This window comes from Pseudonaja textilis, chromosome 7, assembly GCF_049901715.1.
Source record: "Pseudonaja textilis isolate UNSWEBS1 chromosome 7, rPseTex1.2, whole genome shotgun sequence".
Taxonomy (NCBI): Eukaryota; Metazoa; Chordata; class Lepidosauria; order Squamata; family Elapidae; genus Pseudonaja; species Pseudonaja textilis.
This window is the reverse complement of record NC_141996.1, coordinates 34245631-34270332: the sequence shown is the minus strand read 5'-3', so window position 1 is coordinate 34270332 and position 24702 is coordinate 34245631. Positions and strand designations below refer to the sequence as shown.

The 24702-nt window shown below is 35.8% G+C and overlaps 1 protein-coding gene across 1 annotated transcript in view; it reads right to left on the bottom strand.

Annotated features, from left to right (window-relative positions):
* Positions 1–676: 676 nt before the first annotated feature.
* The window catches only part of CD96 (CD96 molecule), a 42232-nt gene continuing 18206 nt past the window's right edge, over positions 677–24702 (bottom strand). The window contains exons 5-15 of the mRNA XM_087937412.1: positions 22991–23037; positions 20912–21002; positions 20278–20466; positions 17627–17701; positions 17203–17265; positions 15866–15940; positions 15257–15331; positions 14821–14916; positions 12344–12424; positions 7041–7164; positions 677–6158 (exon numbers count right to left, since the gene is read on the bottom strand). Of these exons, the coding sequence (XP_087793538.1) occupies positions 6041–6158; positions 7041–7164; positions 12344–12424; positions 14821–14916; positions 15257–15331; positions 15866–15940; positions 17203–17265; positions 17627–17701; positions 20278–20466; positions 20912–21002; positions 22991–23037 (1034 nt within the window). The 3' untranslated portion in view covers positions 677–6040. The remainder of the gene's footprint in view (positions 6159–7040; positions 7165–12343; positions 12425–14820; positions 14917–15256; positions 15332–15865; positions 15941–17202; positions 17266–17626; positions 17702–20277; positions 20467–20911; positions 21003–22990; positions 23038–24702) is intronic.

Below are 24702 nucleotides of genomic sequence, written 5' to 3'. Positions count from 1 at the left end.
CTTTAGTCCAATTATTTTTCTTCAAGCTTGTGTCCTTCTGATCTCTTGGCCCATCTCCCCAAATCCCAGAGACACCACATTGGGAAAAATTGCTCTATATCATACAAAGTGCTTTCCAAGGAAGTTTTTATTACACCATTGCTCTGTCTCGTTAATTCACAAAGTTTAACAGTGACCAGAAAATACTATTTCTTACTTGTAAATGCCCTGTGTTCTCCTACAGCTTTTCTCATCTTTTTACCTTCTACTAAAGTCTGCTAAGAAAGACAGAATAGCTGTTGCACACTTTTTGTTCAAACCATCGATCTGAAAACACCCACAAATCTCTTGAAAATCCCTCTGATAAATACTATTTTCAGTTTATTTTGTCTGTATGGTTATCTCTTTTTAGCCTCACATATTCATTTTTCACTTTACTGCATTAGCAAACTAGTGACTACTATTAGTCTGAGTTCTTATCATAAAACATGTGGTTGACTATTTCTGAGACTAGGCATGGTTCTATACTTAGTTTGGGTATCTTCAAGATATGCTTCAATAAACTATAGAGTTTCATGTTGAGCATGAAGCTGGGGGGAAATTGCAGATCACAACGGCAAATCACTTCCAAATTGCTACCAAGAAAACTATATAGATTGTAGATAAAAATCACCAGAAATCCTTGAAAGATGTTATTTTTATTATGCCTGAAACAAGATAAAATGTTGAACTATAGAGCCACCTTGTGGTGATTGGGCACTATTACATATACATCAACATCATAATTTATTAGTTTTTCCATCCATGCTTCAAATATATATACTTCAGTTTATGTGTAAATGTGCATGTACGTATATATAAATTAAGTGACTATGACATAACAGTTACATATATATAACAAAATAATAAATTGTCAAATTACTCTCTAAATGCCGTTTAGGATATGCAATACTAATTTGAATTATATGTGAACACTGAAAGAAAAATATCATTGCCCAATGCTCATAAAAATCATAACTAGAACATGAATCAGGGATTAAAATAAGATTTGGTAACAATGAAATGGTAATATCCTTCATGTTCTGCTATTAGAGCATTTAGTTGTTTGTCACTGTCTCTCTCCATTTTGGAGAGAACATCCTTGTGCACCAGAGACCTGAATTTAGAATAAAGTTGAATGGAGGGGAGTGATATTCTTAACCCTAATTCCCATCTTCTTTTTTGTGGTGCAATCATTGTGATTCTATCATTTGCCAATGCTGCTCAGCATAGAGAATACCGCCCCCTGCAAAAGTGACTATATCGAATATGTTGAGTTGTTATTGGGTGGGTAACCTTCATCCCATTCAGGACACAATTGGGCACTCTGTGAGCTTATACAGATCTCTTTCCTAAAAGTGGGGTCCTTGACATGTGGGAAAGTCCGCTAGTTTCCCCTTTGAGTCATCTAAGAAGGGAATAAGAATTGGTTTCATTGTGAGTCATACATAGGCCAGGCTCACTAAAATCAGGGACATTTAAGCCACATTTATTATCTTAACATGCTTGGCCTAAGAATGTTGAAAGAAACTTAATTAACGATCAAATACTTAAACCTAATTTTGAGGCTTTCCCTACTGAAGAGTCAGTACTGTCTTCTAAGGCTATGCAAGGAAAATGTAGCAGAAGACACGTGTTCTCACAGAAAGATCTCTTGGATTTAAAACAAATGCAACATATATATCATCTGCACTCACAATCCTCTTTCCCTTTCAAATTCAAGATGGTTGCATAGCGTTTTTTATCTACTCATCTTTGAGTTGGCAGAACATTATGTTGGTCTAGAATTTGTTACTGCTACTGTTGCTCTCCTACCTTCACTGCAACTGTTGCTGGTCATTTCCAGCACACTGACTTCATCCCAAGATAATAGATCACAAGGCCAAATAGATTTTATGCACCTTGAGTCTGCCCTTGGACAGTGATGAAATAAGAGAGAAAATACCATTTAAAAACTGGGCTTTTGGACTCCCAGCAGCCATTTAGATAGATTCCTCCCCACCAATAATGATATATAATGATATATCTCTAACTTTGAGGTCTTCCAACATTGCTGCAGAAAATGAATTGATCTGCTTTGCTGCTGGTTGCCTTCTTCTTCTCTTTCCTTCTACCTTTCCAGAATTAGCATCTTTCTCTAGAGATTTATGTGAATTTAAGATTGGCTCAGTAATGGGTTGGAGAGGGGTATAATACAGCATTACAGTAGCCATAAACAGAGCAATATAATAGCAACATTTTGAACATAAATTAGGCTTTAGGTTTAGAAAGAAATGAATCTGTTTAACAGTTTCATCAGTTAAGCATTAAAAAATAAACACTTATCTAGTCCGCAGGGTAATCAGTGCCTGCAATTTTTTTTCTCCACAACTGAAATATACTCCCCTGAACAATGTTTAGTCAAGATATGGAAAGTATGCAATTTCTAAAAAGAAATGCTTTGACCTGAGAAATTATGAACAGTTTTAATTGGGGAGGTCTTAGTGCTCTTTGAGTTTGGTGGCTTGTTTGCCGATGTTTCACTACTCAACTAAGTAACAACCTTAGAACAAGTGTGTGTGCAGTTTGCTTCCTGCTTACATACAATAGCAAATTAGAAATGCAAGCCTATTGAAAAACAAACCACAGTAGATAGCCAAGTGCTCCATTACCAAAATAACAACTCAACTTCCCATAAGAGAGCTATGTAAGAACATTATTCAGATGAACACAAACACATTGCAGCAACCCAGAACACCAGAAAAAGGAAACACACCGCCTATACAACATCTTTTAACTAAGTAGATGCCCAACTTAAGTGCCCAACCACTGATCTGTCTACAACACAGCCAACTCAAGCTATGAAAAAGATAATACTACCAAACAGAAACCATGCCCTCTCAAAATTATGACCACATATCATTACTGTAGCATACAAATATTGTAAAGCCCTCCAAAAGGCCAGTGTTGCTCCAAACAGGGAAGTGGATGATATATGGATGGACTGCAGGAAGGACCAAAAAGAACAGAAAAGAAACATGGCAAGACAAATATTACATGGCTAATACCTAAAAAAAAACACGAGGCAAAGCAGATAGCACAAACAAGAACCAATAGGATAATAAAATAGACAAATTGATTAAGAGTAGCAAAGTTATAGAAAGAAACAGAGGGATTAATTCTTGCTGCACAAGACCAAACTTTAAGAAGAAAAGCATACAAAACTGAGAAGAAGAAATAAAAAAAGAGTCTGGACAATTTGCATGGCAAAACCCAGAGACAGCAGAATAGAGGAGAAAGAACTGGAGAAGATAACATCATACAAAAACCTGCACATAGAAATAGAATGATTGTGGCAAAAGAAACAAAGGTAGTACCAATAGTAATAGATGTCTTCGGTGCCAATAGTAATAGATGTCTTCGGTGCAATCACAAAACAATTGCAGCATCTCTTGAATACCATTAGCACTGACAAAATTATCAACAGTTTCAAAAGGCAGCTTTCCTTGGGACAGCTTACAATGTTATTTTTAATATAACAAACAACACCTGTTTATTCTTGGAAGGAACTTGATAGGTAGATAAAAATGCCAAATTCAGTCTAAACATCTGGCTGATTGTGCAACAGACCATAACAAAATAAGTAAACCAAAAGACCCAGTAGCTGAAGGGGGAAAAAACCAAGAATCACCTACAACCTACTATGTAAGTCCTACAATATTATGTAGGACAAACAAGCAGAAAACTGGCAGAGCCCATCCATGAACACCAATTAGCAGTCAGAAGACACAGTGAAAACTGCTTAATCTCACAACATATGGACAGATTCAACCAAGTTCTCAACTGTAAAATTTCAAGTATTCTAGATCAAGCTAAATCCAAAAATGTTAGAGAACTCCAAGAAGTTTGACATTCAGACAGATCAGCCATCAACAGAGTAAACAAAAAGACCAGAATACATCAACTCCAGCAGCCAATACCCAGCTAAGCAGGGATTAACACCAGGGAAACAACCAAGCAGAAAACAAAACGTTGATTAAGGAACTAGCAAAGGAAAAACAATCCCACCAACACTGACAGGGCAAGCTACTGCATATAAAGAGGAAGCAAAGCTCACACTCATTATTACAATGTGATGACCCAGGGTGGTACACAAAATAAACACAATCACAAAAAACAGATGAAGCCCCTTTTATTCCTTCACATTGCTTCCAAGCTCCAAATATCCTTGACTGGAGACAAAAAACTCCCACGCAAGCAGTTACAAGAAGGAGGAAATGCTGTTTAAATTATAAAGAGTAAAAAACAAACTAGGCAAGATAAGGGCTTGAAGATGTCCATAGATATCAGAACACATACTGGGAAGGATGCCAAACTCAGAGAGGAACAATAAACTAGACATATTTCCATGCTTTGTTTCCAGCACTCGCCCATACGCATGTCTGTCCTCTTATCCAGTTGTCACAGCTGCAGCCCATGAAGAGGATTAATGCCCTCTCCTCCCCTGTAGACCACATCTCTCCCTTATCCTCTCCTCCCTGTGTGCCCTAGGATGGAGAGGGGATGGCCCTCTGACTGCCCAGCCAGCCTCTGCCCTTTCCCAGCCTCCTCCACAACCTCCGGAGCCACACTTCCACTCCCTGTTGGCTGTTCCTCCTCTCCCTCAGAGTCAGTCTCCACCAGGGATATTACATACAAGTAGTCTTCAACTTATGACCACAACTGAGCCCAAAATTTCTCTTGCTAAGCAAAGCAGTTGTTAAGTGAGTTTTGCCTCATTTTATGACCTTTCTTCCCACAGTTCTTAAATGAATCACTGCAGCTGTTAAGTTAGCAACATGGTTGTTAAATGAGCCTGGCTTCGTCATTGACTTTGCTTATCAGAAGGTTGCAAAAGGTGATAGTATGACCTGGAACACTGCAACCATCATAAAATCATCAATTTTGATCACATGACTATGGGGATGCTGTGACGATAATGTGAAAAATAGTCATGTTACTTTTTTCAGCGCAGCTGTAACTTTGGTCACTAAATGAATTGTTGTCAGTTGAGGACTACTTGAACTGATGAAGTTATCGAATAGGGTAATGAGACATCTGCAAGCAAACAGTCAAACTCAAAGAGCACCAAGGACTCCACATTTCAACTTGGAGATACATATATTCTATTCTATTGGAGTTTGTTCTTTCATTTTCAGTTTTTTGCAAATCCATTTATTTCTACACATAGTTGTACATACAGCTAGTGGAAGTGAATTCCCTAATGGAATCTTTGCATTTGTGCCTAATTTATTATTGATTCTTTCCAGTGGTGGGATTTGAAATTTTTTATTACTGGTTCTGTAGTCGTGGCTTGGTGGGCATGGCAGGGAAAGGATATTGCAAAATCCCATTCCCTCCCCACCCCACTAACCTGCTTTCCAGCTCCATTCTCCTGTGTAGGGCAAACAAAGAAGACCCAGCCAATCAGCTGGGACTTGCCCGAGAATTGATGGGGGCAGGGCCAGTCAGAGGTGGTATTTGCCAGTTCTCTGAATTACTCAAAATTTCTGCTATGGGTTCTCCAGAACTGGTCAGAACCTGCTGAATACCACTTCTGATTCTTTCTATTCATATACAGTAATGTGGCTTTCTCATTTTAAGCCACCGTCTGGAAAAACAGGTAACCCTTGCAAGCATCTCCACTCTAGCAAACATGTAGCTATAAGATGTAAAGAAACATAGTTGAGATTATTGCTATCATACATATAGTCTTTCATGCATCCCTAGTCTTTCAAACAATGAATTACATTTGTATATTGAATACAGACTCAGTGTTCCTCTGCCAAGGCTCACTAGCTCTCATTTGCCATATGTTTGATTTCATTATGTGCCAATTACAAAAGGCAATATGGGTTTGTGACTATGCTAAATGTCATATACTTTAGCAGAAATACAAGATTAAGCAGTCCAAATGGGAATGTGCGACACTACCACGCTTGCCATTTATTATAAAAGCCATACAGTAGAAGCACGCCATTTGATGCTGGATCGTAATAGATTTTCAGGCCGATTTCAGATTTTCCAATTCATCACTGGATGAGTAAATTTCATTATAGACTTGGATGGACGAATACTTAACTGGTGGAGGAGGTGGCTTGAAAGACGGAGGTTTGTTCATACTATAATGGAAATAATCCTGTTTAAAATGTGCAGCAAATGAACATACACAATAAGCAATCAGAATAGTTAGATACAATTAAGAAGCAAATGAATACCATGAAAACATAATTAGGCATAAAAATAGGTCCATCCTGTCACTAATTTACATTGAAGCAGGGACCTAATATACCCTTTCAATGAAAGGTTAACAGATTAACATAGTTGGAAGGGACCTTGTTAGGTCATCTAGTCCAACCCCCCAACCCCGAGCAGGAGACCCTACACCATTTTTAAAAAATGGCAGTCCAATCTCTTCTTGAAAGTCTCAGGTGATGATGCTCCCACAACTTCTGAACTATTAAAATTAGTAGTATTGCTAAGATACTTGAATTTCTTTTTGTTCTTTTGAGTAATACCAAATCAATGCATATCAAAGCCACTGGGTTGATTTGTGATAATGAAATCACAAGGTAAATCAAGAATAAAGTATTACAGTAATGGTTTATTCAGTTGCCCTGACATACATAGTTTTTAAATATTATAGATATGCCATTCTTTAAACATGAGAATATATCACTTAATATGACCCAGATTTCAATAGTTTAGTCTCATGCTGATAATTAATATTATATGGACCTTACTGTGTGTTTTTTACTTATTTAAATAACTATAAGGTATGTAGGATTTTTAGTGGGCAATCACTGCCATATTTTGTTGTCATAGTAACTCTTTGTTGTATCTTATTAATAACTTTTCTAAAAATACAAAAAAGCCTGCTGGTTTCTTTCATTCTAAATATAAAGAATTCTTTTTGCAATTAATCTTGCTGTTTTGTATAGGAGTAATTTCACAATGATACACAAAATGAAGTAGCAATTTTGAGGGGCATACAGAGTACTTACATTTTTCTTTGATGCTGACACCATTTTCTGATCACACAAATAATTAAGCATGTGCAGAAGAGAAGCAGAAATGTCACAACTCCTGGCCAGGGAAATGTACTGTGTTTTGGAACCATTGTAGAACCTGGAAAGGGTACAGTACCAAAATTATTATAACGAAAACTATAAGCAAGCGTTGAACAGTTATTTTTTCTACATCTCTAAATTATGAGTGGGTTTTTTTTTAACTATCACATGGAGACAAATTATTCAAAGCAATTAACTATAATGGAGTCAACATTAGACAGGATCCAGGAGCCATCTTAGCGGCAGGCCCTGGATGTTGCAAGAGATGGCAGGATGCCATGCAATCCATCTTGTGCTCTTTGTGCTGGTTGCAGTCTTTAACAACCAAGGAGACCACAAACATTGTCAGCAGTAAAAGGATATTTCGCCACCAGTCTTGTTCACAACAGCTTTAAAAATGATACCTACAGTTATAAAAACAGGATATAACTATATATCTGTTGGGTTGACTTGCTGGAAAAATTTGTAAGAGTTTTAACTAATGCCTTATCCCTGGTACTTTAATGTCCAGCTTACTGACATAACACATGATCTATTTTCCAACTTGTTATCCTATTGCACTTCATATCTCTTACAATAATATATTGGGGCTTATGCTACTTCAATGGGTAAGAGGCATGATATTAAAAAAACCTTTTATTTGTAGTCTTGCAATGCTGTGTGGCATTGGATGGCATTTATAGGGGTAAGAATTATACTGTAACACATTGGCATTTGCAGTTTAACAATAGCACTTAGACTTATATACCGCTTTAAGTGATTTATAGCCCTCTCTAAGCAATTTACAGAGTCAGCATATTACCCCCAACAATTTGGGTCTTCATTTTACCCATCTCGGAAGGATGGAAGGCTGAGTCAACCTTGAGCCTGGTGAGATTTGAACTGCCAAATTGCAGGCAATCGGCAGTCAGCAGAAGCAGCCTGCAGTACTGAACTCTGTGCCACCATGGCTCTAATAAGACTCAGATACCGACACAAGATGAATTAGAAACAAAAAAGAACTTAACCCTAACCCTAACCCTTTTCATAACCATCATAAGCGAATGGTTGCTAAATGAGACATTCACTAAATGAGGATTACTTGTATTTTGTTTGTGCAACTTTTGAAATAATTTCTGGAAGTACAGCCCATCTATTTTCCTCCCTTTTTAAAGACCGAGTCTTTGGCTTAGATGTGAAAATGATTTCCAAGGATGAAGATGTCTAAACTCTATACTGCTATATAAACAAAGCCGGGCATCTTGGAATGATCCTAACAAGGATTAACACATCAGCTTCCCTGGCAACTGTAAATTATCTCAATAATTCTGTTCAGAATATGGACAACCATATCTTCAGCTTTTCATTCTTTAATGGCAGGTACAGGTAGGATGATACATGTTAGAGCTATGAAATAAATCTTTTCAATCTTAGAATAGAATATAATACCTTTATTGTCATTGCATTCTACAAATACAATGAAATTTGAAAGCTACTCCAGCACCGTCTCCCAAACACCACAACACAATCACACTACAGAGTATTTAAAAATTAAAATAATAATTAAAAACCTAGTCTAAACCCTATCTAAAACATGTAGTAAGTTAGATAGTTTAAAAATGCCACTATATACATAGGGCTAAATCACATATGCATTGTTTGATTCAAGACAGTTATTGCCTTGGAAAAGAAACTGTTTCTCAGTCTATTAGTCCTCATTTTAAGACACCTATAACGCCTCCCTGATGGTAACAGTTCAAAATATGAATGTCCAGGATAAGAATGGTCTGTGGAGATTTTTAGTGCTCTAGAGAGAAGTCTGGTCTTTGCAATCTCTTCCAAAGAAGAAAGAGAGCAACCAATGATTTTTTGTGCTGTGTTTATAACTCTCTGGAGCATCTCTTATCCGCTACAGAGCACCCAGCATACCACATCGTTACACAGTATGCCAAAATGCTCTCGATGGTAGAACAGTAAAAAGTAAGTAGCAACTTCTCACCCAGACCACTATTTTTCTGCAGCCTCAGAAAGTGCAGGCGCTGTTGGGCCTTTTTTGCAGTGGCCATAGTGTGGACTGACAAAGTAATGTTGTCAGCAATATGAGTTCCTAGAAATTTAAAACTATGAACTCTTTTCACACAGACTCCATTGATATATAGTGGGAGAGGCTCTGCTTTGCATCTTCTGAAGTCTATAATCAATTCTTTGGTCCTTTTGATGTTTAGGGTGAGGTTATGACTCTTGCACCACAAGACCAGTCTGAGAACCTCTGACCTATAGGCTGTCTTGTCTCTTCCTGATATGAGTCATGGTGTTGTCTGCAAATTTTATTATAGAGTTAGTGGGACAAGAGGGAGTGCAGTCGTAGGTGTAGAGTGAATACAAAAGGGCACCCAGCACACAGCCCTGTGGAGAGCCAGTGCTAAGAGCAAGAGTGGAGGAAAAATAGCTGCCAATCCTAACAGTTTGGGGTCTGTTAGTAAGAAAGTCCTTTATCCAACAGCAGATGTGAGAGGAGAGGCCCATTTCTAGCAACTTCTTAATCAGTATATCTGGAATGATGGTATTAAAAGCTGAGCTGTAATCAACAAAAAGCATCCTTACATAGCTCCCACTATGCTCCAGATGTTTCAGTGCAACGTGGAGAGCCATGGCAATAGCTCTGTGGATCGGTTATTCTGATAGGCAAACTGGTATGGGTCAAGATTTGATGGGAGACAATCCTGTATATCTTTTAAGACCAGTCTTTCAAAACACTTCATAATTATGGGTGTGAGAGCTACTAGTCTATAGTCATTTAAAGTATCAGGAAAGGGCTTTTTGGGAACTGGAATAATTATGGAAGTTTTGAGACAAGATGGAAGAATGGCTTGTGTAAGAGAAAGGTTACAAATATTTGTAAACACAACTGAGAGCTGGTCAGCATGTGCTTTGAGTACCTTCCCAGGCATCCCATCAGGGCCAGCAGCCCTTTTCACATTCACTGCTCTAAGCACCTGCTTCACATCATACTCTTGTACTGTGAACAGTTGAGTACCGGTGGTTTGTAGAGGAAGACCTATTCAGTTCAAATTGGGCAAAGAAGCAGTTCAATTCTTCTGCCAGTGATGCATCCTTATTGATCAATATGGGGCTGCTGCCCCTGTAATTAGTGATGTGTTTAATTCCTGCCAAGCCCATTATGGATCATTATTTGTGAAGTAGTCCTCAATCTTCCTTTTATAGTCCTTTTTTGCCTCCTTGATGCCCCACCTCAGTTCCGCTCTTGCCTTGTTATACCAAACCCTGTCCTCAGACCTGAATGCCATATCACATGTCTTGAGAAGTAATTGCACATCCTTGTTCTACCAGGGCTTCTGGTTTGGAAAAATCCGGGTGCGCTTATTCACAGTAACCATATCTACACATGTCAAGATGTAAAACAGTATAGTTTTTGTATATTCCTCCAAATCCTCTTGTTCAAATAAATTCCAATTAGTATTTGAGAAATAATCCTGCAGCTGATCAAGTGCTCCCTCTGGCCAGATTTTGATGAGTTTGATTTCAGGCTTAGTTTTCCTTCTGAGGGGGTTGTATGCTGGTATAAGGAACAGTGATAAATGATCTGAAAGTCCTAGATGTGGAAGGGACACTGCTTTGCATGCATGCTTTACATTAGAATACACATGATCAAGTGTGATGTTTCCCCTGGTGGCACATGTCACATACTGAGTAAATTTGAGAAATACAGTCTTTATTATTATCTTGATTATGACATAGAAATTGTGAGGAAATTGATTCATACCTTCCTTCCCCCAGCCTCCTCCCTGTAGAGCAATCTTGCCAAAACCAGCTGTAGCAATCTTTTTGCTCTGCTCCTCCTTTCATGGAGATTCCTTTACAATTGAAGCAATAACTTACCAGTATTAAGGGCATTGTTTACAGTATATGAATTAGTAGGCCTATTTATTGTGGGTAGTTCAGTCATTCTTCTGATGGGCAGGTTTCCTTAAAATAGACAAATCTACATTCTTTATGATTTTAGACCATTTATCAGTATTATTAATAGTAATAATGATTACTATGCATCTGGCTGACTAGGCAACCAACCATAATAGAAGATGGGATATATTACAGTTGTTCACACAATCAGTCCAATGCTTAGATTGAATTTGACATTTTTATTCACCTATTGAGTCCTTCCTAAAGACCCAGAGTAGGCAGTTTTATTGTTTGTTGTTACATATACTGTTGCAGGACGTTAGCTGTTGCAAATAAAGATGCCTTTTGCAATTGATTGATGATGATTTTGTCAATGCTGATTGTGTTTTGTTTTCTTATGCTACAACCATTCTACTTCAATGTGCAGATCTTTGTATTTGTGATATTTCGCCAGTTCATTCTCTTCTATTTTACTTCATCCAGGTAGTGTCAATTCCACTATTCAAACTATTTTGTCTTTCTTATTGACAGTTGCTTAGTCTGAGGTTTATTATGTAGCAGTGCTTGCCTATTTGAATTCTAAAGTGCCAGAGCATGTTAGTTTTCCATTTTATTGCAATATTCCACATCCAATTATTTTTCTTGGTAAGCAGAGTCTGTCAACATCACTGTATGGATGACCGGCATGATTCAATTCATTGTCATTATTTTTCTGGTCTTCCTATTCAGATCTTTTAATTCTGCTTTAGTCCAGTCCACTCTTCCAGCTGTGTATCTAATGACTGAAATTGCCCATATTTTAATTGCCTTGATGGTATTTCCTCCACCAAGTTTGGGCTTTAAGATCTTGTTAATTCCCATGATATATTTACTTCTGATTCTTCCTTTTTTACTTCAATGTACTTGATGTTGTCATCTTAAATATATCCACATATTTATAGCAATCATTTTCATTAAGACTCTTGATGTTATTTCCATAAGGATCTTGATTCCTTCAGTTTTCATTATCCCCTTCCCCAGGTTGATAGGGTGACACATTTGTCCACTCATTTTACACACACACACACACAGAGAGAGAGAGAGAGAGAGAGAGAGAGAGAGAGAGAGAGAGGCATTTCTTTCTTGCTGGTGCTTATATATAATAATATTACAGCATTGGCATCTCCCTCCCCCTTCCTCCCTCCCTCTCCCTTTCTCCCTTTCTCTCTCATTAGTGATTCCAAATTATCTATCCTGACTTAAGAAACCTAATTTTACACATAATTAAAATGTAGACAATATATCTTAATTTATAGTTATGCAAAAATCATGTTAATACTTTCACATCATCCACTTACGTTGTGATGGTATGGAGTTATCCTGGAAATGAGTAACAGTGGCAGCATTTTGGTGGGTTATTACCCTGGAATTCTTCAGCCCTTTGTCAAGATAATGACATTAAATCATGACAATTTAAACAGAGTAATATTTATTAGAAAGGATATTTACCCCTTAGACTTTACTTAAAGATGACTGAAAATAAATTCAGGTAACTCCTGCTCGAGCACAAATGTGGGAATCAAAGAAAAAAAAGAACAATACCTGGGCTGTAATACTTTATTAGATCTGAGCTGTAAAAAGTCCTGTGATCATTAGATGGCAGCAAAGAGACACAGAAGAGTCTACCTTTTTACTGTGATTTAAAGCAGAGGTCTCCAACCTTGGCAACTTTAAGACCTGTGGACTTCAACAGGTCTTAAAGAGTTGAAGTCCACAAGTCTTATATTGCCAAGGTTGGAGAGCCCTGATCTAAAGGTTGTCCGGATTTCACCCAGGTCTAGTAGCTGTATTTAACAGCTAGTTAAGAACTGCATAATTGTTCATTGGTGTCTGCAATTTCACATCATCAGTTGCATATATAAAACATCATTACAGATGTATCACTACTGAGAAGTCTTTTATATCATCTAACTAACCTTATCCAATTTGATTCCCATAAAATTCAAAAACTGTGAGCCTTCAATGGACATTAGTTTTTCATCATTTCAGCAGGAATTTTTCTTTTGTTATTAGGAAATGCCAGACATAGAATCTGACTCAGATATTCTGCATGTTAACCCATGGTATTTTCATTAAAACCTTCATCTATGATGGTAGCTTTTCAGCAGATACACAGTATTGTAATAATTTGGAAGTATATACATTTTGCTAGAATAAATTAAATGTCTTAGTTTTTGTTAAAAACAAAATCTTTTTTCTGTACTGAAATATATTTTATTTTTATTCTGAACTCTCATGTGTCTTTTGCTTTCTTGATCCAGGGCTTACAGAGGATAAGAAGCATACAATTTACACTATCAGTGAAATAATGATTTATCATCTAAACATGGAACTTCTGACTTTTGCTCCAGGAGGTAGTGGTACTAATGTAATTTTTTTACTCTAATACAAGATGGACAGTGTTGTGGTAAACGTAGGATTCCTACTAGAAATTCATACAAGAACCTTGAGCTACATCTTACAAGTTTAAGATTCAGAAATATATGTCAAAATCAGTTTGAAAATGAGTAATCAATATTATTTTGCTTGATTCTATTTGTGTGTGTGTGTTATACATGTGAAAACAGAATGACTTGCCAGAAGGAATACCTTTTCACAGCTTATAAATCAAGTAAGCCTCTCCAGCATAAACAAGCAGCAGCCCTTTAAGGATGTTAGACATGGGAAATGATCACATTAAGAGGATTGTAATTGTGGGCAGCAGGCATGAAACCTCAGGTCACTGCTTATACGTTTCTCAATGAGAACTATTCTTAGCAGCAGTAAAAATCAGATTATCTAAGGAAATATAGCTCTATGCCATGGTCGGTGAAGATTTAGCACTGGGAAGAAAAGTTTTGTCTCTTGGCTTCCTTGATGCTGTGACGAACGAAGGAGTGAAAACTATCATTATTATTCTTATTCTTGTTGTTGATAATGATTATCAAGAACCAACTTTCTTTAATCTAACCTTGTTCTTTGATTATACATTGGATACTTTTGTTGCTATCCAGTCAAATATATTTATGGAATTTCTAGACTCCAATGAGTAATTTAGCATTAGCATTAAATTCTTTCATGCTATGTAGCATATCAGACAGCCGAATATGTAATCCAGGTTCAAAAACTATATTAATTTAAGGAACAAACAAATTGCTTTGATAATGTGAGATCAGGCATAGGCAGTCCATGAGTTTAACAGTGATATTGATCCCTGTTATTTATTGCAAACATTGCTTTTCTGCTTCAAGTAAATTGCATTCCAAGTAAATTCCCTTGAAGACCATTCTCCTGATATTTAACCAAATTGATACATATGTTTTATTATGGATGCTAAAGAATCCATTGAGTGGGAACTGTAAGTACAATATCATAGCCAGTTGGCCTAGTGATTAAGGTACTTGGCTAGAAACCAGAAGACCATGAGTTCTAGTCCTGCCTTTGTCATGAAAACCAGCTGGATAATTTTGAGCCAGTCACGTTCTCTTAACCCATAATGTTAGACTTGGGTAACAGCCAGTTTCTATTGCAATCAATAGATCAATACTTGGTTGATCTCAAAAAAAGTGGACCCTTCATTTTCAGGAAATACTATAAAGGGAACCTGTAAAGAAATACATCTAACACTCCATATTATTTGGAAAGGTTTTCCTAATGAGAGTAACTTTCCTATGTAAAGTGAATATTTCTACTTTTTTATGTAGCTAAATTATGATTATGCGTAGGATTTGAAATAAATATGGTTCTGCTTTTCCCTCATTGAATACAAATAATTTAAAAAATGTTTATAACTTACTCTGTGGTATTGTGGAGTCACTTTGGGGTACCGTGGTCTCACCAGACATCATAGTAATAGCATCATTTTGCCAGGGTTGCATAGAATGCAAGGATTCTGTAGAAGACATATTGTCTTTAAATTCCTTGTCAATGTGATGATTCGGTGCTTTGTTAGCTAGATGCTACCAGCAGAGGTAAAACTAAAATGTAGACTTCATTTGGATAATACAAATTTCACATTATAAAATGAATATTAAAGGAACAAATCTATCATTTCCTATTTTCTGGAAAGATTTCCCTGATAGTAATAACTACTGAATAATATGAAATTATATAAATGATATTTATACTTCTGCATGTTTTAAGGTATTATTATTATTCCTTTGATTTGAAAGAAATATGGCACTACCTTCTCCACACTAAATACAATTAATTCAGGAAGTGTTATAACTTACTTTGTGGTACTGTGGAATCATGGAGCAACATAGTAGTGGTAGTACTTTGCAGGATTTGGGTAGAATGCAAGATTTCTGTAGAAGACAAATTGCCCATAAATTCCCTGTTCAACATGACTATTCAATGTTTTATTGACTATTGCCACTAGGAGAAGTAAAACCAAAATGCAGACTTCCTATTCAGCACTATAAAGAAAACAGAAGAGCCAACTTCACAATATTCAGAAAGGCTCTCTTAATAACTCTCACATATAGCAATAGTAATACCACTTCAACTTATATAACTCTTCACAGTGCTTTATGGCCTTCTCTACAAAGTTTACATAGTCAGCCTATTGCCCCCAACAGTCTGGATCCTCATTTTACCGACCTTGGAAGGATGGAAGGCTGAGTCAACCTTGAACCGGTGAGAATCAAACTGCTGGCAGCCTGCAGTACTGCATTCTAAACACTGCACCATGGCAGCTCTTAATGTGGTGAAAGTACATATGAAAGTATATAAAGCTGATTTTTTAAAAAATAAAATCCTTGATAAGTCAGTCACAATTATTGAAATGTATTATGTTTCTACTTTCCACACCAAAAATTTAGAAAGTGTACATCACTTACTTTGCAGTACTGTGGAGTCACTGAATAACTTTGTGGTAGTATCACTTTGCAGGGTTTTAGTAGAATGCAAGTATTCTGTAGAAGACAATTTGTCTTTAAATTCCTTATTTAATGTTTTGTTAGTTTGATTCTACCAGGAGAACACGGTTTGAAATTATATAAAACTATTTTTTCTACTTCTTGATACAGCTAATCCACTATGCTTAATTGGATTTGAAATCTATAGTATATGGTTCTTATCCAATCCAATCCATCTATGTAACATTTTGCACATGCAGGATGAGAAAAAGATGTTAGTAAATCTAAACTAAATAAAAATAATATTATTCTATACATTTTATTTTAATATCCACAGTTAAAAGTACAATTTGAATCTTACTGATGCCCATTATCAGTTTCTAATAAAGGTTGATTAAGATCCTTTCAAAAATACAGCTAGAAAGAGGAGGAGATTGTTCAATAGCTTTGTCTCCGTTGTCCACTGAATTAAATTATGATATGTAGTGATTGAACCAACATAAGCAAATGTTCAGCAAACCTACTATATAATTATACTATATACTCCAACTGGACCATGACAGTTCTTAATATAGTTTCACATGTACACAATGGCTCTCCTCTTCTACCCTCCTTTCCCCCCACTCCACCTTTCCCCTCCTCTCCTCTCTCCACGCACCTTACTCCACCCCACCTCATTTCACTCCACTCCACTCCACACAGCAATTAAAATATGAGAAAATTTGAGAAAGAAGTGGGCTGCCAAATCTGTGACTTGTCTAGAAGGAGAAAAAAAAAAGACTACAAAAACAAAATAAGTTATACTTTCTTTTGGAACCTTGAAGGGTATAATAAAACTTGATGCAACCATTCGTTATTGCATTGTTATTGCTCATTTATAAAAATCTGTATAATGACACAACATTAATTAAAAGTATTATATTTAGAAAGGTGGAAGGATTATAAAACAACAGATATAGATCCTTTTTTTTGGCCTAGAAATGCCAAATGCCATGGTAATATAAAAATGAAAGAAGAGGCATTGTGATGACAGATTATTGTTCTGCCTTCTCTTATATACAAGTCCTGGAGAACAGGACCTATGTGAGATAAGGGTTTGTCTCACAGACTCCAGCAATATAAAGATTTCCCCATTCTTTATGCACTTGTGGGAGCTTTCACCATAAATAGCAAAGGGTTAGATACTTTACCCTGAAACAATAAAGCTAACAATAAATGAACCATAGAAGTATTGAGGCAAAAAAGATTCGTGTATGACTATATTTTTATTGTGGATGTAAGCTGAAGAAAAATAAACATAAAATTTATAATTGACTTACTTTCTGAAGAGGAATCTGGTACTAGCGTTTCTTCTGAGACTTCAGAAAGTCTAGTCTGTAACCCTGATTAAAATAACTATGGTTTGAAATACAGTGGAGAGCCATAAACATGACATAAACAATGACATAAACATGACTTTATACCAACATTTTAATGATGCAAGTAGTAACATATGTGCCTATCTTTTGTATATTTGCCATATAGGCATGAGATAAATATATAGATATAGTCTATACTTTTTTCTAATAAAGATATCACAACTTTTTGTTTCTTTTTTTAAAAATAAAATAATTTATAATACTTGTAACTGTTGGAACACTTTTCATAACTGTATTTTATTTTGGTGTTCGCATTTATACCATTATTTTGTAAATATTTAAAGAACAAGTAATATTTCATAGAAATTAATAAACAACTACTTACTTTCTGTGGGTGAATCTGAAATGGCAGGAATGTGACTAATGAATTCTGAATATGCCAATGATGTATTCTGAAATCCTGTTTAAAATAACCAGTTCAGAGAGTGGATAATCCTTAAGAACAGCATCATGATATTGTTGGTTATAAGATGGGTGGCTATATAAATGTTTTAAGTAAATAAAATAAAAAAATAAAATAATAGAAACCAATAAAGTATTACAAATCATAGGTTTTCATTCTAAATGTAGCATTCCCACAGATAGATAACATAATGAAATGAAAATAGATTTGAAGAAATACAGAATTACTTTAATGTTCAAGGAAACCCAGAAATATTATGCATTTTAAATTTTAATTAATAAAATTTAAATTTAAAATCAGAAAAGCATGATGGCTTTCAGGGAAACACTATTTTACACAGAGTAGTGTAACTTACTAGAACAAAAATTTAAAATATTACATATATATTTAAATTGATACCGAGTACCATTTGATCAATGCTTAACACTTGAGATACAGATAAAACAACTGCATTTGGTTAAATTTATCTGTGGCTGTATACAAACAAGAGAAGGACAATTAAAGAAATTGGAACCTAATTTGAAGTTAGGCTGAATTATAAGTAAAAACCATCTGGGCAATCTTTAAAAATTATCTAATGGGACAACTGCTAATTTCCCTTGCCATTTCTGAGTCTTGTAGGACTTATTTCTGGGGATGATGAGTCTGCATATCAGGATGAGGTATTACAGCTATCCCACTGGTGCAAAAATAATAATCTTCTATTTAACATTAAGAAGACCAAGGAGGTTATAGTGGACTATAGGAAAAAAAGAGCAGACATTCAGCCACTGTATATAGAGGGAGTTCGTGTGGAACAGGTGGTTGAATGTAAGTATCTCGGGACCATCATTACAAATGACCTGACCTGGAGTGCAAACACCACTGCTTTAATTAGGAAGGCACAACAACGGTTGTATTTACTAAGGATTCTTAGGAAACAACAACTGGCTGAGAGTCTATTGACTACCTTCTATTGGAGCTCAATTGAGAGTATATTATCCTACTGTCTCTGTGTATGGTTCTCGAGCTGCACAGTGGCAGAGAAAAAGGCAATTCAGAGGGTGATTAAGATGGCCCAAAACATCATTGGCTGCTCACTCCCCTCTTTGGAAGAACTGTATAGGAATAGATGTAAGAGGAAGATATTTAATATATTGAATGACTCCTCTCATCCGGGACATCAGCTCTTTGAACTATTACCATCGAGAAGGAGATTCAGGGTATTAAGAACAAGGACAACTAGATTTAAGAACAGTTTTTATCCAAGTGCAGTTTTGAGTTTGAATGCTGGGTCATAAGATTTTTGTGGAATTTAATGGCTGAGAGTAATGGGGTATTTACATTTACATTTTTAAATTGTATAGAGATTATTGTATGGTTTGTTGTGTTTAGTTTTATTTTTCTTTCAATGGTGTTGTCCAGTTTTATTTGTGGAAGAGCACCTCATTTCGTTGCACCCGCTTGCGAGTGTAATGACAAATAAATAATTCTTCTTCTTCTTCTTCTTCTTCTTCTTCTTCTTCTTCTTCTTCTTCTTCTTCTTCTTCTTCTTCTTCTTCTTCTTCTTCTTCTTCTTCTTCTTCTTCTTCTTCTTCTTCTTCTTCTTCTTCTTCTTCTTCTTCTTCTTCTTCTTCTTCTTCTTCTTCTTCTTCTTCTTCTTCTTCTTCTTCTTCTTCTTCTTCTGAAACCCACCAGGTGAGCAAGATAATTTATAATGCACTAAATCATGGCTGTCAAACTCCTGGCCCATGGACCAGATGTGTCACATGCTGGCCGTTCCCATGCCCAGTTTAGCAATGGGGAAAAAAGTCCCAATACATCACGTGATACAGCTGTGACGACATGAGTTTGACACCCCTGCACTAGATTAATAAAAATAAAAATTCAGATCTCTAGTTGAACTCATGGAAAGTTCAAAATGGCTTGAAATAGCACATTTGCTGTTTCTTCTCAATCTGTTTGCATTCAGATGAAGACTTGAAGAGAAGTTATAATGTAGCTACAGCTATACATGCAATTAAAAGAACCTGATTTATAAGCCCCTTTTTGCATAAAGAGGTGAATTTAGAGACAAGTCAATTACTTAATCATTCCCCCTTTAGATTTCCAGCTATAAATATGGAGGTTAAGGAAGTTTTGTGATTATCCAACTTGAAGTTTTCTTATGTTCAATTCCTTAATTGCATTTGCATTCATCGAACACAGCACATATTGAAACTATTCAACCTTCATATATTGCACAACCTTTATATATATGCTGGGGTGAAATAATATCTATCAGCAAGAGCAAAATTGAGATTGCTGTTGACTGCAAAATAAATTCCAGTAAACTGTTAGTCTCTAGAGTTAAAACTTCCTCCAAATTCAGCTTTACATAGTTGCCAGTTCAATTAAAAAACGAACAATGTAACTGCTGGATATGCAACAATTCTCTTAATAGGATGAAACACATGTACTATACTTTCTATGAAGACATGCATTTTTATTTGTTTCTGCAGAGTTCACACTGCCAAAAGCATGTTTGACTGAACATATATGCATGAGACACCACTTGGATTATAAATGGCCCCTAATTTCCAAAAGTGACTTACCATGTGGAATAAATATTTCTTTAGATGAACAATTCCATCTGTCCTTTCTAGTGAAGTGGTATGCAGACATGCATTTGAAGGCTTGATTAATGGATGAATGAGTTATATTCCATATTGACAAGAATGATGTCTTCTCATAAAAACTTCCTACTCGGTTAATATTTTTATTTTCAATAATAAAAAATAAACCTTTGAAAGAAAAAAAGGGTTAAAAACAGGTTTTCCTTTATGTTCCTTCCTCTAGCAATAATTAAATAAATAAGTTCCTGAAAACAAGCTGTAAAATGTTTGATTACATAATCAGGATAATATATCATTTTTATTTGTAAAATGCCTTAACAAGTAGGGAGAATATAGCAATTGCATCCATAGATTACAAATATTTGGAAATGTATAATCCCCTGAAATAAAAAATAGATGCAATGTGTTCTAAAAAATAAGTATGGAACCTGCAGCTTTTCAACAGTATTACAGTATTCCCTGCCCCCTCCAATAACTGCACTGATTGGAAGAGATAACCAATAGAAGGATTACAATTTCCCAAACTATTCCTGAAGAAGTTGACGTCTACATTTAATAGTTGGGCATTTGTTTTATACCAGTTGTGCTAGTTAGAACATTTATTTTGCATTACCTTCAGATTTTTCATTCAGAATCTTTCCACCCATGTACCACATAAGTTTTGGCTTTGGATATGCCTTCTTTATCACACATGTGAAGTATGCCTGAGTAAAAATAAACAGAAATGAAATCAGCAGTTCAAACAAATAGTATACAGAAGGAAATAGTTTGTCTGCCTTTGTCTTAAGCTTGATTATCTGGGTTAATCCCTCTGATAAAGAAAATCTCCTTTGAATTGACTTCATGGTCACACCACTTTAGTTTATTTGGGGTATTATAACTATTCTTTAATTGTTTTTTGTTTTTGTTGTTGTTTCGATGTTCTAGTTCAGGGCTCCAAGTTTTGCTGGCTGGGGAATTTTGGAGTTGAAGTCCTCCAGGCTTAAAGTTGCCAAGGTTGGCTGTTCTAGCTGGCTTTTCACTTTATTAGATTTTGAGCTGTTTTATCATTTTAAGGATTTTTAAAGAGTATTTTTATTGCACAATAGATTTTATTGTAATTTTTAAATTGTTTGTATCCAAGTCTTGGGCTTGCTTTTATCAATGAAAAGTAGTTTGTAATCCCAACAAATTTGGAAGGCTAAAATATTATTTTCCTGTTCATCCCAATCCATCTGGTTACCTCCACCTCTATTTCCCTTCTGAAGTTTATTCATTGCAATCTATTCTGTTGTAATGATTGACGATGGTGTATAAAATTTTCAGATGTACATAAATATATAACAATGAAAAGAAGAGTACAACTAGTTAGAATGACACAAAAGTTTGCAGATATTAAATCTGACCACCTGTTCCATAATCCTCTTGAATATAACATGCAGTGTTGGGTGTATAACCAAGCCACATAAATGCCATATTTAATATTTAAATAGTTCATAACAGGAAGGAAACTAAAAACAGCACTGTGGTTCTGTCTACCATGTGGTTTTGCTTCTGTGACAGAGCTTAAAATCACAAGAATCTTGTTCTTTATCAAGTAAGATATTGTTGCTTAGGTGAAGATGAAATATCAAGGAAACTGTTACAGTAACAGACATGCTTACTAAATCTGTGCAATATTTGGTTGAGATATCTGAGGTAGAAAATATAGTTATTGGAGCACAAAATACTTCGGGTAAACAGATGGCTATCATTTATTAGGAAGCTAGGTTTCATCTGGGTGCTTGGTTGGGGTGTGTTTGAGCTAGAGGTATCAGTGGGAGACTGTTTGTGCCCAGGTGTTTGCATGGCTGGTGGTGTGGAGATTTTTTTGTTTGTGAGTGAAGGCTTCCAGATAATTGACAGTCTGGTGGAATTATCTCTTCTATTCATGCTTTCAGGTCTTTTTTCAATCTCTATGGATAAAACCTAGCTTCCTAATAAATGATAGCCGTCTGTTTACCTGAACCCAAGCCACACTAAAAGCCTCCAATACAGGAAACACAATGTTGCCAGCCAATCAAGACAAAAAAAGCCACAAAACAGACAGAAGGTATTAGAAACACCAATCAAGCAGTACACAGCAAACTCCAAGACCAATAAATACAGACCAAGACTCCCAACCAGTCAGGATGAAGAAAAAACCATTCTGGCACAGCAGTAGGCTAGCACCAAATTTAAAACAGAAACAGCTGTGAAATCCTGACTCACAGATGAACACAATTAGAAGCCTGATGATGAAAGTTGAAAGTGTGATTATGACTATGCATAAATATTGTAATCTGGAATCACGTTGCTCATGTGAAGAGATATGTAAAAAAAAAACTTTGGGAAAAAAGGACTCCTCTCTTTCACTTTTATTTTTTTCCTTCTAGGGCACTACCAGATGAAGGACTTCTATTTCTTCCTATTTTCTTTTCTCAGCCAAGTACAATCTTTTGACTTTTCTAGAGCATCCTAAGAATGAGGGGGAAAAACAGAAGTGGTTTTTTTTTCAGCAGAAGAAACTGTTAGAAATTAGAGGGCAAGTTTCAGAAAAACATATAAAGATTATTAAACAAAAAGTACAAAATCTCAATTTACTTGTAAAGTAGTTTAAAACATGAAAAACTAATTTTCGCTCCTTTCAAGGCATAATATAAAATTGCACAAACATTTACATAAATTAACCCACCTTTCCTTTGGAATCTGTATGGAACGCAATAGAGATTTCTGGTTTTGCTGCAGCACCAAAGAGGGGGAAAAGACAAATTATACAGGACTTAATTCAGCACACAACGACCTTCAACAAACGGTATACAACAAACATTAGTTTATTTTATAGTTGAAAATATCAATTTGTGTTCAAAATAATAGAACATAGATGAAATCAATATCTAAAGAGTATGCGATATCAGGAATACCATATACTGTCTGATTAGTATAAGTTATTTTAGCGAATTTCAAAAATATCTCTCATCAGTCTACCCTGTGGTTTCTATCGCCTTGGATGCTTAGCATCTAAGAAATCTATTTGTACTTTTTAATGTAAATATATATACATATATACTGTGTGTGTGTATGTGTGTGTGTATCATGTATGTGGGTGCATTTGCCTATTTATATCAGAATTTTATAATAATTTTGTTAAGCTTTATAATGACAGTATTAAAAACTAAACATTACAATACAAACTAAAAAAATAGATAAAAAGAAAAAAATGATGCTGCAAAAAAGAAAAAATACAAATGAAAGAAAAATAAGAACATAGTAAAGAAAAGGAAAAAAAAATATTAAAAAACCCCTGACTTCTTTCATTATACCTGTGTTTCCCCCAAAATAAGACCCTGTCTTATATTTTTTGCCACCCAAAAAGGTACCACATTTTATTTTCAGGAATGGGGGGAGTTGTCCACTGACTCACCTCACTTGCGTGCATCACCCCTGGCCTCTTTTTCACTATCAGAAGCTTTCAGGAACTTCTTTGTCCAGCAAAGCGAGCAAGACTTTCCTGAAGGCCTCTGCAGCCTATTCAGAGCTCTGGATCAATCTGGAGCTCTATTATCAGCTAGAGAGCCTTCAGAAAAGGCCTTTAGGAAAGGCCTCTTCATCCGATATCTGAGCTCCAGATTGATTACAGAGCTCTGTTATCGGCTACTGAGGCCTTCAGGAAAGCCTTGCTGGCTGCAGCAAAACAAATGGGCCAAGGTGTGCGAGGTCTGGCTGCAACTATCCAAAGGTAAGTGGTAAGATAATTCCACCCCCCAACCCCATGCTAGCTTAATTTTTACCTGTGCACCCTGGAATGGTCAGGGTCTTAATTAGAACTTACTTTAGGGGTAAGGCTTATATTGGATATACATGTAAAAATCAAGCTAGGACTTATTTTTTGAGAAGGTCATATTTTTGGGGAAACATGGTAATAAGTATATTTTTTTAGTAACTTATCACTTTCTCTTAAAATAGGTCTGGGTTATTCTGTGTTGTTCTTGGGTCTGTTAAAAATAAAAAGGTCTAAATTCTGTAGTTTATTTCAAAACAATTTTTAAAATTGTTTTAAAATTTGTAGTTAATCCTAACCTTAACCCTAGCCCTAGTCCTAACCCTAAAGATTAAAGCAAAGTCATCTGGTGCTGTGTTCATTCTAAAGTTCCTAATAGCTGAAAAGTGGTTAACAAGCAATTTCTGAAAATGATTAGAAAACAATATGCACACTTAGCATCCTTTCAAAGGCACTAACCACAGTTGGAGCAAGGTGCTTATTCTCTCATCTCTAAACTGACTGGAGATGGCTATCTTGTAAGCTGCTCACAAGGAGCAGCTGTCTGAGGCTCTTCTGGGTGATCTCAATACCTCTCTTTACCCAAAGTGAAATTATTGAAGATAGTTATTAAAAATTATTGGTCT